We start from the raw sequence: 15887 nt of genomic DNA on the forward strand, positions 1-15887 counted from the left end.
ATGTGAAGATCAAGATGCGTGCTGGAACAATTAACTCACCTAACGCACTTCTGTCTGAAACTTATGTTTATTCAATTAGTTAATTGTTGTCAGTACTAAAAGTAAAAAAATATGCCGTCAGGAATAACTAATTCAATCAATAATGTCGATATTATTATACTTTCATTTAATGATATTTTGTAATTTCGTGAGATAAAAAAAATAACAACCTCATTTTTGAGAGATCACTTGATTGATGATTTATTTTTTAGTACTTAGTTCGAAACCCGGCATGAGAAAACAACAAAAAGTGTGCCGTGCAGCATTTCATTTCAATCTTTTGGTTTAGTTTCACTGAAAGAACACGTGGGTTAAGAGCCTCATTCGTGGACTTAGACAGAAAAGAAAGTTTAATAAACAAATAAATAATAATAATAAATGAATATTCGCATAGTGACAATAAGTAACAATAATAATAATAATCGAAGACTTAATCCTCTTACTCTCTCCAATCTCCATAGCTCACACTTTTTCTTCTCCCTCACAAACCAATAATCGGATCCTGAAATTCATTCCTTCCTCCATGAAATTACTGCTCAATTAGGGTAACTACTCTCTCTCACCTACTACCTAATTTCAATATTAGCTTCTGTTTTATTCTTAATCCTGAATATTTTCATGTTTTTCGTTCACTTTTATTATTGTAACCTTCAATTATTGGTAATGTTATTTTCTTCATTTTGGTGATGATTTGTTTGGGAAAGTGGATGAAAAAGGCAATTGATAGCGATGAATGAGATTTTAGTTGAAATCCATGCATTAGTTCTGTTCTGTGTAGAATCTAGATTCATTTCTATTTTTAGTTTTATTTTTTATTTAAAAATTTATTCTCTTTGTGGTTTGTTAAAGTACGTTATTGTTTATCAGGATTAGATTAATTGATCTTCAAATATGGTGAGGAAATCTATTTCACAGATTATTGAATTAATTTCTAATTTTGACTAAGTTGACCCTAATTTCGCCGGGGAGTGACAATTTTTTTTAAGCGTATGTTTGTCTGGTAAATCTTGTTTACTGCACAGAAATGGAATCTCGTTTAGTGATAAAAACGGTGTGTATTGCTTGGGATTTCTCATTGGTGTTATAATGAAACAAGATAGAATGCATGTTTTAACCAATTATTAGAATAAGGATGCATAGGAGATGCTTTTAGCTTTGATTGTTTTTTAAACCATTTTGTTTTATATTTGACAGCATAACCTGCCTTTGTGAAAATGGGAAAACCAAAAGGGAAAAAATCTGATGGAACCAAAAAAAAGATTGACAGTGGTACAAAATGCAATTCTAAACAACAGGTGAGTATAAGTTTTGAAGACTTTTTTCTTTTCTTGGGAGGTTTTCTTCTCTTACTTAGCTAATGCCTTTCACACTTGTCACTTGGTTGATGTATATCATAATATCAGACTGCAGAGAAAGATAATGAACATCCTGAATGGTTGCCTGATGGCTGGAATGTGGAATTCAGAACCCGAAAAAGTGGTCCGGCTAAGGGAACTGGATATAAGGTGGTTAACAGATTCTTTTAATTAGCTGTTTGGTATTATTATTATTATTGTTGTAGTTGTTGTTGACCATTAGCAACTTTAATTAGACCGGCTTTTTTTCCAGTTTTCTATAGTTAGTTCTTATCACTCTTTCCTTAAATACCAGCTTGTTGTCACTCAGAAAGCCACCATTTCACTAATGCATGGATGACCTGTTAAGTCTACATGCACAGTTCTAAAGTTTCTGGCCTTGAATCATGAATAATTTTGTGTACAATTGTCTGCAGAATAAACTTCTATCCTGCAAATCTGCAATCTTACTCATAATAATGTTCATGACTTTACCTTATGGTAACATACTATTATAAATTGTAGTTTTGTTCCTCCTATCTATGTGTATGGCCTGTGAACAGTTGCCATAAATTGGTGAGCTGGATTTTGGGACCTATCTTTAGTGACCACCATGCTCAATTAGTTTGCAATGGTTGTATTCATTGATAGAAGCTACACTCCTCAATAGATGTGAACATGTGATTTTTGTACTCCTTGGTGGTATTTATTTTCTCTTGATCTAATGTTGGACCAACTTTTCAGGCATATTAATTACATGATAGTGTTACTGTTTAGTACTCATTCTCTTCAATAATTAATTATATATTGGTTATTGTTGAAACGGGCAAAGAAAAAGTTACTTTTAAATGTTCTCAATGTCACGTATTTGTGAATATTAGCAATGTAACTTATCACTCACTGTAAAACTGTTTTCTTGTTACAGTGTTATATTGATCCATCAAATACACACAAATTCTACTCCAAACCCGAAGTATTGCGACATCTTGAAACTACAAAGGACAGCAACTGCTCTTCCAAGAAGACGAAAGGAACTGGAAAGCATCCCCCAAGCAAGGAGGAGGAGGAGGAGGAGGAGAAATGCTCTAGCAAGCATTCTCCAAGCAAGGGGGAGGAGAAGCGCACTAACAGTAACCGACATTCTCCAAGCAAGGAGGAAGACAAATGCATTAACATGCATTCTCCAAGCAAGGGGAAAGAGAAATACATCAACACACAGTCTGTAAGCAAGGACGGAGAGAAATGCACCAACACACACTCTCCAAGCAATGTTTGTACCTCTATACCTTTCATATCTCTATCTTTCTTTTTCTGTTTGTTATTAATGAACTTTAGTTTCACCATCAATTCGGCAAATCCTTTCTTATCACTGTTCATTACCCTATTCTATGTCATTTCATAATTAGAACTGTGTCTGGCACAAAGCCATAATATGTTTGGTCATGAGGGGGCAGCCCGGGAGCCGGGGGGGATCATCCACACTGGGCTTAAGAACAACCATACAAGTGAATTGGACACCACACTTTTACCCAAAACCTTAAGACATTAGGTTTATGGGTCATTTCACTTATAAAATGCTCAATCTCCACTTTTCTATCAATGTGGGACTTAACTCACCCTACACTTGCCACAACATAATCGCCCTAGAATTTAATTGCGGGTGTTTTGTTTACAATATTTGTTGTGAAGAAAGGATCAAGGCGCGGAAAGTAACCTGCGTGTACAAACATAATGAATAAAGTGTTACAGATTAAAACATGAAAAATGCGACCTCCCATGAAAATGGCTGCCTCAGCTTAAGACCTCACTTTTATGTGCTTGTGTCAATTTGCTTCAATCATGTTTCTTTTGCTCGATACTATATATTGTAAGTATTTCACGTTATAGGGTGTTTTTGTGTCTCAGTTTGCGTAAATTTTAATGTGTTGTGATTTATGTACATTTGGGTGCGCTATTAGTGCAATCCTAATGCATATGTTTTTGTTGGAAAAAAAATAAGCAGAAAGTTTATAAATAACATGCAGATTTCATGATATTGATTATTTGATGAGCTTCTATTTAATCCATTAACTATTATTAGAAGTTGCTAGTTGTCTTCATAAATTTGTTTTCAAGTATTTAACTTTTATAGTTTTGCTATGCTCTAGGTTACGGGTGAAAAGTCCACTGTGGAGGATCTACCACCTGGATGGATTAAAGAAGTAAAGATTCGGAAGCACAGAAGTGGCATAAAGAAAGATTGGGTATGAAGTTTCTTTTTATATTAGGTTGGGGTTCATGATTTGCTGTCCTCTCTCTTCCAAAAAGGAGGTCTTTATTTTATTTTTTTTGACGCAAAAGGAGGTCTTTATTAAGAAATAATAAAAAAAAAAGGATATTTACGTAATATAGCGAGTTGCAAATGCCCTTTGTGGTTTATAGTGTGATATGCTACATTTAATAGTTTTAAAAAGTTTTATGCTTAAACAAATTATGATTGGGTTGCACTTCCAACAGTTTTATATTGATCCAGTGAGTGGATATGTATTCCATTCCAAGAAGGATGTAACGCGTTATCTCGAATCTGGAGATATTAGCAGATGTGCCATGAAACCAAGTAGAAGACAACATCAAGATGAAGACAACTCAACTGTAAGACTTCTTTGCATATGAGTACTATCTCATTATTGCTGCTTTTATTGAGTCATATTAGTTCTAACTCCAAACTTGAAAGGTTACATTTTGTCAATTCTACTATATCTCTCATTAATCATCTTTCACATTTTCCATAAAATGATAATTAAATGGTTAAAAAGTTTGAAGATGAATTTATGGTCATACACACATCCTCCACTCCCCAAAAAACTTGCTTATTCCCAAAATGAAATTAATGACACATGATGGCCGTAAATCTAAATTTAAAGGACATTGATTTATGTTGCCTTTATTGCATGAGTACAACACATGTATATGAGCAAGTTAAAAAGGGAGAGAAGTCTATGGCTAAACTTGAAAGTTGGACAACACATGTATATGAGGGGAGTCTGGGGGATCATCCACATTGGGCCAAGCATAACCACACAAGTGAGTTGGACATCACATCTTTGCCCAAAACCTTAAGGCAATGGGTTTATAGGCCCTCTCACTTATATATTGCTCAACACGTACTTTTCCACAATGTTTTAAGAACCGGACCGGACCGGCCGGTTCAACCGGTTCAACCGGGAACCGGACACAGCAGCGGTCCGGGCTAGTGCTGAGAACCGGTAGTCTGCAGAACCGGAAAAAAACCGCTTGAAACCGGTACGAACCGGCCGGAACCGTTCGAACCGGTGAACCGGGGGCGGTTTGAAAAAACCGGCCGGTTCGGAATCTTTTGAAAATTTTAAAAAAAAAAAAAAAAAAATTCAATTTTTTTTTTCGTTTTCTTTAATTAATATTTTTCTGAAGGAAACAAATGAGTAGTAAGGAATTAATCCATAGTCTATATTGGAAAACCTATATTAAATACAATTTAATGCCTAGCCTATAATTTGAGTTTATTGGAAAACCTATTAAATACAATTGATACAATTTAATATAATTGATATACTTTTCTGATATGCATTGACCAACATTGTTTACATGTCTACCTTATTGATATGCATTAATATGCATTCATTGATATCTTGATATTTGCCTTAATTGTATAATATATTCTTAATTCTTAACAAACAATTTTAAGTTTATATGATTATGTAAAGTTTATATGATTTTGTCCAATTTAAAGTTTAACAATTTATATGAATTATGAATTTCGAATTTATGTATAATTATTTGGTATAAATTATGCATTTTGGATTTATAATTTCTTTATTTTAAGTTTCTAAATTTTCTATTTTGTTAATGTTACTTTATTAATTTGTTTATTAGTTGTGAAATAAGAAAGTTATATGAACGGTTCAATATAAACGGTTTAATAACGATTGAACCGGTCCGACCAGTTGACCCTTGAACCAGTAGCCACACCGGTTCGACCTCCGGTCCGGTTCTTAAAACATTGCTTTTCCATCCAATGTGGGGATTCTAACTCACTTTCCACAACAATAATCACCTATACTATCAGTCATGCATAATGATTACGAAAAATCAATTCAAGTTAGGAATATATACCAGTAGTTACATTTCGCGTACTAGTGTTGGAAAACTTTTGAGAAGTAGGGGTGAAATTCAAACGTTTAACGAGAGAATAGAGGAGCAAATTAGCAATTGAAAAAAATAATGGAGCATATTATTTTTTGTTGAAAAGTTTCCTTTCTTTTATGGCTTTAATGAGGAGAGATGCTAAATTGATGAAGTGGGTTGGGGGGGGGGGTGAGAGATGAGGGAATAATTTTATCAAACAAGCTATTCCTTGGTGACCCAAAAATGTCCAAAACGGCAAAAGTATTAAGAAACGCTGGGAGTAGTGTTTTGTACCAATGTAGTCCTTTATTTTTTTTATCACACACCATGTTAGCTATTTGAGTAATGCTAGCATCACACTCCTATAACACACTCCAATCATAATTTGACACTACATCCACTTTTTTAATTCATTTACCTGTTACCGGTTTGCTTTTTTTGAACCATTCATTTTATTTTTTAATTATTTTTTACTGTTAACCTTTCATCTTCTTTATCAACTACCCCTGAACTGGATTGTCTCTTTCATTGTTCTCCTCTGTTCAAAGGAAATTGTTGCTCTCGGACCTTCTTTTATTTTTCACGCCGCTCACACAAGTTTGAAAGGGTGTTTGCCGAAGTGACGGAGAAAGTTTTGACTTATTCCGGCAACGAAAATCTTAAATTTTCTGTTTCAAATTGTAACTGTTAACATATATCATAGTAAAATTAGAGTTTGATTTTGTTGTTGATTATACTGCAAAACGTTTTCCCAATTTGCTGTGAACTATTGGGATTTTTAGGTTGCTGCTATGCTGTATAGAATGAGGAGAAAATAAATCAGGAAAGTGAAATTAGAAAAACATTGTGTGTAAAATAAATAGAAACTTTATTGTTAGTGTAACAAAATCAAAAAGGAAGGTGAGATTGATTTTGTTCATATCCTGAATCTTCATACGAAGCAAGGAAAAGTTACACAGGAGGTTGACGGTGAACAAAAAAAAGGTCACGGGAGAAAGAAAAAAAAATCATTTTTTTAAAACTTAGCAACCCATTCAACCGGTTAACTGATCAAGAAATAAAAAAAGTAGATGATGTGGCTAATTATAAGTGGAGTGTGTCAAAAGTGTGTGTTAGAAGGTGTGACCATAGCATTACTCTAGTTATTTATGTTTACAAGCGTTTGCACTGTTGGACCAACCTACATCCCCCATCCCCTTTTGTTACATGTTTGTGTGGATGACAACAAAGAGAACACAATCTTAGATAAAATGAAAAAGATCATGTTAATTTTGCTGTTACTTTGATTGTTTAGAGATTGCAGCTATTATTTTGATTCAACTTAGATGCAAGATCAACTTGACAATGAAATTTGGTCCAACTTTGTTGACATTTTTAAAGATAACAGATCAAGTTGAAATGAAAAAAAAAGACCAACATGACACGAAAAAAGATAAAGAACTACCTTGATACTAAACATATAAGATAAAGGACCTCCATTGCAATTTTGTTTGAAAAAAATATAGGGATTCTACAATTACACCAGACTTGAGGCTAAAATTCAAGCATGATATGAATTTAATTTTTTAGTTACTTCCGGTGATTTCCTTTATTATGATATGCCTAACTGAATGATGTGCTTTACAGATTTTCATTGGCATTAGTTATTGCAAAAACAAGCATGCTATATAATGTGGATCTTCTGATCAATAATGTTTCATGCTTGCATTTTAGAATTTCAACTGTGAATAATTTCATTATTCTTCTTATGCTTTTGTTCAATTTAGCCATCACCTGCTGCCAAGAGACAGAAACCAAAGCAGTCTACTACACCCGTGCAAAAGAATTTTGTTGGTAAGAAACCATAAATTAAATACAATGTAGGGACTGCTTAATTCTTCAAGTTCAACCAACTTAGGGATGAAGAATATGCCATTTATACTTAATGCCCTCTTCTATGTATTTTAACTTTATACTGCAGCCGAAGAACTAGTTGAAAGCTTAGAATTGCCGGATGTTAACAACTCAAGGAAAGGGCAAGATGTGAATGTGCCATCTGGAACAATGGTTTCTCCTGATACGTCAGGTGAATCCTTGAAAGTGGGTCGTCGGTTTTCACAGAGACTAGCTGGGGTTGAACCTGTCAAATTGGCTGACAATGTGACAGTGACTAATGATCAGACTCTTCTAGTTCCAAAAAGAAATTTGAGAAAAAGCAGAACCACTTTAGCCGCTGATATGGAAAATAAATCACCTCAGCATTTCAATGGTGTCCCAGAAATTGAGCAACCAAAGGCAACAGACACAGGCAACACACTTTCTGAAGTAGTTTTCAAAGAACAACCACGTCAGCTAGGAAGAGATAAAATAGAAAAAAATAAACCAGAACTTCATACCAACTCAAACAAATCCAGTAAGAAGAAAGAGCCCCGCATTCCTTGTCGGGCGTCAAAACGACTGGCGGGATCTGAACCTGGGCTGATGAACTCCATATCCTGTGAAAAAACTTCCAAAAATAAAAGCAAAAGGTCCAAGGAAGTCATAGCTGAATTGCAGAAAAGGGAGGGTGCGCAAATTACCGAGCTTACAGATCATGCACCATTAAATGGAGAGTCAGGAAATAAAAGAATAAAATCTCCTAAAATCCTACCTGCTGGAGACAATCAACCAGAAAAACTTGAAGTGGATGACGAGAAATCAGAACCTCAGCTGTCCTTTGCATTCCACTACTCTTGGTCTGACCCATGTTTGGATTATGCAATCAATACCCTCACGGGCGTGTTGCCGCCAGTTGAGAATTCTGTTGATAATGGACCCTCTACAGTCCCTGAAACTGATATTAAAAAACCTGCATTTGACACTGTCACCAGAAGAAGCAGGGGCTGTCAAAAAAATTCAGATAATGGACCCGCTACCGTCCATGAAACTGATATTCAAAAAACATTGTTTGACAACCTTACCAGAAGAAGCAAGGACAGTCAAAACAATTTGCTTGACAATGTTATAACAAGCAGGGACAAAAACCCACCGGTGCCATCAAATAAATCCAAGAGAAAGAAAGAGGTCCAAGTCCCTATGCGGTTGTCAAAGCGACTTGCTGGCGTTGAACCGGAGGCAAGTCCTTCTGATAAAGCTCTTGAATATTCCAGTAGAAAACCATGCAAAGAAAAACCCACTGCAAATGTAGTTTTAACTAATGGAACATCTGACCATCTCTATGGTGGTGAAGAAACCAAGCTTTTGAAAACAGAAGTGCCAAGAGAATCATCAAGAAAAAGTAGTAAGCGACTCGCTGGCATTGAACCAGAGGCAAGTCCTTCTGATAAAGCTCTTGAATATTCCAGTAGAAAACCATGCAAAGAAAAGCCCACAGCAAATGTACTTTTAACTAATGGAACATCTGACTATCTCTATGGTGGTGAAGAATCCAAGCTTTTGAAAACACGAGTGCTAAGAGAATCATCAAGAAAAAGTGGTAAGTTATATGATGCCCAAACTGTTCAGAAAGAACCACAATTGCAGAAAGTTGAAGCTAAAAATATTAGTGATGGTAGTTCAAAGTCAGAGCTCACCTTGCCATTTGGTGAATCTTGGTCAGACCCATGCCTAGAATTTGCATTCAAGACTCTCACGGGTGCTTTGCCGGTTGATTCTACTGCAGAGATTTTTAAAGTAATGACTCCTGGTGTTGATAACCCGCCAAATAATGAGTTTTATGGGAGAGTGACAACCAACATGAATGGAAAAACTCATGACAACTCAAATCATTCCCGAAACATGAAAGAGTGTAATATGGATGGCCAGTCTTCAAAGCTACTGCTTGGGCAACCTGAGTTGAGGACTAGCTCCACATCTGGGAAAAATGTGCCTGAATTTACCAATGGAGAATCTCATCATCATGAAGACAACATAATAAGGAATTTGGAACCTGTGTTGAGGACTAGCTCCATATCTGGCAAAGATGTGCCTAATTTTATCACCGGAGAATCTCGTAGTCATGACAGCGATGACATATTTAGGAATTTGTTTGGAGAACCTCTATATGTTGAAGCTGAAAACACAACCCAACTTCTGCATGATTCTAGAACTAATGCATACTCACAAATACATGAAGAGCCATTAAAGAAAATTGACCAGGTTGCTGAGGGCGAATTATGTACATCGGTGCAACCACCACCTTTTCAAACTGAAACGTTAAACCATGACAATACTGGATTACAGTTCTGTGAGTCTTTTATGAATTCTTGGTCAGACCCATGCCTAGAATTTGCATTTAAGACTCTTACAGGTGCGATTCCAGTAGAGGACAATTTAGCAATTCCAGGGGGTATCCAGGAACCTGCTAACTGTCATGATGGAAGGGATGATGTATCAGCGTTGCCAGATTTTGGATCTTCCAATTTTTCACAAAGTGATTTCTCATTTCACTTTGATACAGGAGTGAAGTCCACACCAGGGCAGCAGTCATCAATGAGCTCTTCATTCCCATCTCTAGGCCTGCAAGGTTGTCCCGGAGTTGATCCACAACAACAATATTCCCAGTTCAATAATAATTTTCAAAGAAGGTAAACTCTTGCTTTTGTTGCTGATACCGGGATAACTGTTATTAATCTCTGATTGTAATTTTATAGACTACCAAATCATTTTCATTAAGAGCCCTTTTGTTTCCTGGTATTTGTGAATACATTCTAAAGATAAACTCTGGCTTGGTGTTTTGCAATGTGTTGAGAAGATCTAGTTTAGGTAAGCAAAATGCTAGGAGGTTTAGGAGTCAGTCCAATAACTGTTGTAAACTATGTTATCCTTTACTGCACTATCTAACTAACAACTGTAGTATTATTATGTATATCCATTGTTATTATATGGTTCAAGGTAGCTAGTAGTATCTTATCCCCCACCTGGAGGTGATGTTATGAAAGTAATGAGCTTCAGGCCTTGCTTTCAAGAAATGACTATACATTACCAGCTCATTTAAATGTTTTATCAGGACTACTTGTTGCTTGGCTCCGAAACATTATACAATTTGAGTGTTAAATGTGTTTTTATGGAGCAATTGTTCTAATTTTCTTGGAGTTATTAACACTATAACGCGGCAGGATGTGTTTGGTTTGAGAGAAAGAAAGAGGGAAGAAAGAAAAATACGGAAACCAATAAATGCATTTGGACTAATTATTCATGCATTCATGCTCAATGTTTTTGTAATAATCAACATTTCCCTTGAAGAATTTATACAATAAACTCTGAAAGATCCAAATCAGAGTAAACCCGCCTAATTTTTTAGTGATTAGTTTTACACTTTTACTTTGGATTTTTATTTTTTGAATTAATTAATTTATGGAAAATGCTAACGATTGCTCCCAGAACACTCTTTTAAGAACCATAAATAGTAACTTTTTATGAAAATTTTATGAAAAAATGTAAAGTCAATGCATTGAAAATGGAAATGTTAACTTTTTCAATAAAAATAGATTCTTTAATTTGAATTTTTAAAGAGTGTCCTAGACTCGTTAGCAAGCCCCTTAAATTTTATAAAATTGATCTTTTTCCTTAATGTTTTAATGTTACAACTATTGCTCAATGTTTTTATTATTTTTTTAATTATTTTTTTATTAATTTTATTATTATTTTCACTGTTGGGTACTTGGGTTTTTATCTCTTCATTTTTTTTATTATTTATTTTTCTATTACTATAATTTTTTAATATTTTCATATTTTGGGGTGTATATAAATTTATTTAATGTCACTTTTTTATTTATGTTTCTAAAATCATACACCAATAGAAAAAATGAAAAGAATACAAATTGAGAATTCCAACTCGATTGTGTCTCTCTGATTTATTTGTTTTTTTCCCTACAAAATAGTAAGTATTATTTATTTCAGGGCATTGACCCAAAATTAAAAAGATTTCGAGTCAATACTAATAGACTACCCAGTACCCATCCACCACGTAAGGAGAAAACAATAAATTAATGGGCTCCATGCACATGTTCTCGTTTTTTCTTTCATGTCTCACTCACACACACTGGCACATGCTCATCTAAACGAGATTTTATTTTATTTTTCTTTCCGTCTATTTATTTATATCAAAACATACAAAATTAAGTAACTTAAGAACTTTTTTTTGGTACATAGTAACTTAAGAATTTGATCTAATGATTTTGGAACACTAAATTCTTCATTATTCAGACTAAAGTGTCATCTTCTCACTTTAAATTTAGGAAAATGTTAAACAGTGCTCCCAGGGCATTAGTTAAGGATACAAATATAGAAGTTTTATCTCGTAAATTGTGCATTCAATGTTTTAATGATGTGAAAAGTTATTCTCTCTCATCATTAACTTTATTATTTGTTTCCTTTTTTAGTATGCTTAACTAGTGCCCCAGAGGCACGGTTTAGCATGACCCTTAAATTTATTATCAATAATAAAAATTTCTCACCTAAAATATTATTAATTATTATCAATAATAAAATTTCCTTTTTTTAGTTGTTAATGTTAAGGACCGCTAGTTGTCCCTTTTGTTGTGAATCTGATGGCTCATATAGGGACCGAAGTTCCCATTTTTTTCCTTCTTCAAAGTTGTGTCTGTTTTTTTCGGAGACCAAATTAGTCACAGAATTTTTCAGAGAGTAAATAAAATTTCAATAGCTTTTTCAATTACTAGAAGTGTATAACTTACAAAAGAAAAACTAGAAGAAATGTAATTAAAATAAGGTGTTAAAGAATTAGGATATTATTACTCTCCCCTAAATTACGAAACATATATTTTTACTCATATATTAATAAGGTTGTCTATTTTTCGATAATTTGTATGAGACATATATTTATACTCAAATATATTAATACTAGGACCTAATTATTTTGATGATTTCTATGAAACCTACAATATATATTACTTCCTACGTTCCTTCTTAAGTACTATCGTTTTAGAAGAATTTTTTTGTTTCTATTTAAGTGTTGTTTTGAAAGTTTAAGGTACAACTTGTCAATTATACTCTTACTTTCCCAATAATTCCACTTCACATTTTCCATAAAATTTAATGGAGAGAAAAAGAGTCTATATACTAAATTTATTTGAAAAGAGAAAGTAAACGAGAGATTTTTTTTTGTAACTCTAAATTTAGTGGAGTTTGATTCTATGGAAAGTTAAATCGATTACGGTCATTTTTGTATCAGTTTGGTGAATTATTGATTAAAATTGAGTTACCAAAATTGAGGTACCAGTTTGCTTCTGAGCCTCAACTTCAAAGCTTCGCACAGAACTCAATTTTGTTCAATAATTCACCAAACTTGTACCAAAATTATCGTAATCGAGTTAGCTTTCCACAGAATCAAACTCCACTAAATTTGGAGTTACATAGAGAGATTAATTACCGTTTTAGTGAAATAGGGGGTAAAATTCCGATTTATTTAAAATATGGGGTAAAACTGCATTTAAGCCTTTTTAATATTTGTGAAATTGTCAAATACAAAAATTATTGTAAGACAAAAGAAGTAATAAATTTTACATAAAAATAAATTACAATAATTACTTTTGCTACAAAATTAAATAGTTTTTACATGTAATACATCATGACAATGATCTTCTCCACAAAAAAAAAAAAAAAAAAACATGACATTGATGAGAGGGCCTGCCTCCCCCATGTAAATCCGTCCTTTTTTTTTTTGATAAGCAAATAATTGAATTATAAGGAGTATAAGGTGTACTCAACCCTTACAATTCGGAGAACCTCCATTATATACTATGGAGGCAGGCTAATGGATCAATACACCAATCAGAGAACGTAAAACAAGAATTGTTCCCTATACGACCTATAAACCAAAACCACGTAATAAAAATAATCTGATCCACTATGACTGACACATTAGCAACAACTCCTCTAAACATTGTGTTGTTTCGAGCACGCCATAAACTCCACGTGGTAGCTAACCAAATTAGATGGCGGCCTTTAGCATTTTTATTAGTCTTCACCAAAGCCCCAAAACTGTTGAAGTGGCTCCAAACCTCCTCAAAATTTATATAAGTCACTTTCATCCACTTAAAAATATTCTTCCAAACACGTAGTGAGAAAGAGCAATTAAAAAACAAATGATTAATGTCTTCCTCTTCTCTATAACAAAAAGCGCAACACCATTCACGATGATTAACAATAATCCCTTTCCTCACTAAAGCCATACGGGTCGGTAATCTTTCTAATAATAACTTCCATCCAAAAACATTTACTTTTGATGGAACATCATTCACCCATAACTGATTCAAAGCATGCACAACATTCTCATCTACTATAGTTGATTCAACACTATTTAGAAGGAATTGATATGCCGAATTCACAGAAAAATTACCGTTATGATCTGGTATCCATCTCATGCTATCCATTTTGTCCTGCTTAGGACTAATATCGGCCAACAAATACAATAACTCTTCTGCTTCTTCTGACTCGATTGAAGACAATGTTTCAGCCCAACAAATATTCCAAAACCATTTTCCATTATGTTCAAAACCTGTGTCTGCTACTAAACAATTTGGCATAGAAGTTTTAATATATAAAGCTGGATATAAATCCCTCAAACAATCAGGTCCATACCACTTGTCTTTCCAAAATCGAATTGCATTCCCTTGTCCCAGCACGTTACTTATATTTGATCGGAACCATTCGCCATTATCTTGTCTGCCTATCTTCAATAAATCACGCCACCAAATCGATTGTCCTCTACCTTCGCTAACCACCTGATCCAAGAAATTTGAATACAAAGAGCCATATCTATAAGCAAGCAACTTGGACCAACTAGAATTTGGTTCACAAATCCCTCTCCATTTCCATTTGCTAAGTAAGACTTGATTAAATAAATTAAGATTCTTGATGCCCAACCCTCCTTTTTCTTTAGGGAGACATATAGTATCCCAACTCACCCAACAAATCTTCTTGTTCTCCGAACTCCCTCCCCACAAAAATTTCCTTTGGATATTAACCAATTCTTTTAAAACACAAACCGGGGCTTTGAAAAAAGAGAAAAAATAAAGTGGTAAACTCGATAACACCGAATTTATGAGAGTAACTCTACCACCAATTGATAGATTACGACTATTCCAACTATTAAGACGATTTCTCATAGATTCCACAATAGGATTCCAAGTTATCTTTCTCCTTGGGTTGGCTCCAACTGGAATTCCTAAAAAGCGGAATGGAATGGAATCCACTTCACAGAGAAGGAAAGAAGATGCAGCTTCTAAAAAAGAATCTTCAAGATTGATACCGTACAATTTACTTTTAAAAAAATTGACTTTCAGACCTGACACTAACTCAAAGCTGCGCAACACAGTTTTTAAAGTCCATAGGTTGTCCCAATTACCCTCTCCTATCATAATAGTATCATCCGCAAATTGCAATGTGTGAAATAATAGTCAAATTATGCATGCATAAGTTAACTTGACTTTTCAATTTAATTAATTTTCCACATACGGCATCTCAATTTTATTTGATAATTAAGCTCACGCTGCCTATATAAACTAACTAACCCTCAATTCCCATTTCTACTCACAAATCTTGTTTTCTCATCTTGTGATCATTAGTGATTGTTTTATCTTTTCACTCTCCAAAAATGTCTCTCATAAAAATATCATTGTCTATGTTAGCTCTATGCTTGGTATCAGTACAAGCAGCAAGGTTTGACATAGTAAACCAATGCTCCTACACCGTATGGCCAGCGGCCACACCCAGCGGCGGAGGTCGGCAGTTGAACTCAGGCCAAACATGGCCCCTAGACATCCCAGCTGGAACTTCATCAGGCCGAGTTTGGGGCCGAACCGGTTGCAGATTCGACGGTTCTGGCCGTGGAAGTTGTCAAACCGGTGATTGTGGTGGCGCCCTAAGTTGTAGCTTATCCGGTCAACGTCCCCTCACTCTTGCTGAATTCACACTTAACGGTGGAAACAATTTGGATTACATAAACTTATCTGTAATTGATGGTTTTAATGTTCCAATGCAATTTAGTTCAACTTCTAATGGATGCAACGTAGTACTAAACTGCAGGGAATCATCATGCCCCGATGCTTATCAAAATCCCAATCAAAATGAAAAAGTGCATTCATGCCCCGGTGGTACCAACTATAAAGTTGTATTTTGCCCTTGATTAAATATTATTGAACCTAAATGTAATATTGTGTCTGCACTCTATGTGTAGTATATATGTACAACAATAATAAAATATTGCTTAATTTACTCGTGAAATTATAAATATATAATTTCTGGAGTAAGGCAATTGATATATATATGGAATAAATTGTTTTACTTATGATAAATGAAGCTTTCGTGGTATGTTTTGTTAAATAATATATAAATAATATATTATATTAAGGGTAGTTTAGTCTTTTAAACTCTAGTATTTATACCTTT

The 15887-nt window shown here is 34.3% G+C and overlaps 2 protein-coding genes across 2 annotated transcripts; both read left to right on the forward strand.

Annotated features, from left to right (window-relative positions):
- Positions 1–345: 345 nt before the first annotated feature.
- LOC123915981 (methyl-CpG-binding domain-containing protein 13) lies at positions 346–10370 on the forward strand. The gene is made up of 8 exons (XM_045967293.1): positions 346–584; positions 1234–1334; positions 1443–1544; positions 2299–2643; positions 3521–3616; positions 3870–4004; positions 7283–7349; positions 7477–10370. The coding sequence occupies exons 2-8, from the start codon at positions 1254–1256 to the stop codon at positions 10062–10064; spliced, it is 3414 nt and encodes a 1137-aa protein (XP_045823249.1). The 5' UTR covers positions 346–584; positions 1234–1253; the 3' UTR covers positions 10065–10370.
- Positions 10371–15011: 4641 nt separating this feature from the next.
- On the forward strand, positions 15012–15853 carry LOC123915982 (thaumatin-like protein). The gene has a single exon (XM_045967294.1). The coding sequence runs from the start codon at positions 15094–15096 to the stop codon at positions 15622–15624; it is 531 nt and encodes a 176-aa protein (XP_045823250.1). The 5' UTR covers positions 15012–15093; the 3' UTR covers positions 15625–15853.
- Positions 15854–15887: the final 34 nt, after the last annotated feature.

Source organism: Trifolium pratense, linkage group LG3 (assembly GCF_020283565.1).
Source record: "Trifolium pratense cultivar HEN17-A07 linkage group LG3, ARS_RC_1.1, whole genome shotgun sequence".
Classification (NCBI taxonomy): Eukaryota; Viridiplantae; Streptophyta; class Magnoliopsida; order Fabales; family Fabaceae; genus Trifolium; species Trifolium pratense.

Excerpts from the sequence above, each read along its gene's own strand:
- LOC123915981 (XM_045967293.1), top strand. The coding sequence starts at position 1,254 with ATGGGAAAACCAAAAGGGAAAAAATCTGATGGAACCAAAAAAAAGATT. Across the intron at positions 1,545-2,298 it reads CTAAGGGAACTGGATATAAG|TGTTATATTGATCCATCAAA; the intron begins GTGGTTAACAGA and ends TTCTTGTTACAG. Across the intron at positions 7,350-7,476 it reads CGTGCAAAAGAATTTTGTTG|CCGAAGAACTAGTTGAAAGC; the intron begins GTAAGAAACCAT and ends TTTATACTGCAG.
- LOC123915982 (XM_045967294.1), top strand. The coding sequence starts at position 15,094 with ATGTCTCTCATAAAAATATCATTGTCTATGTTAGCTCTATGCTTGGTA.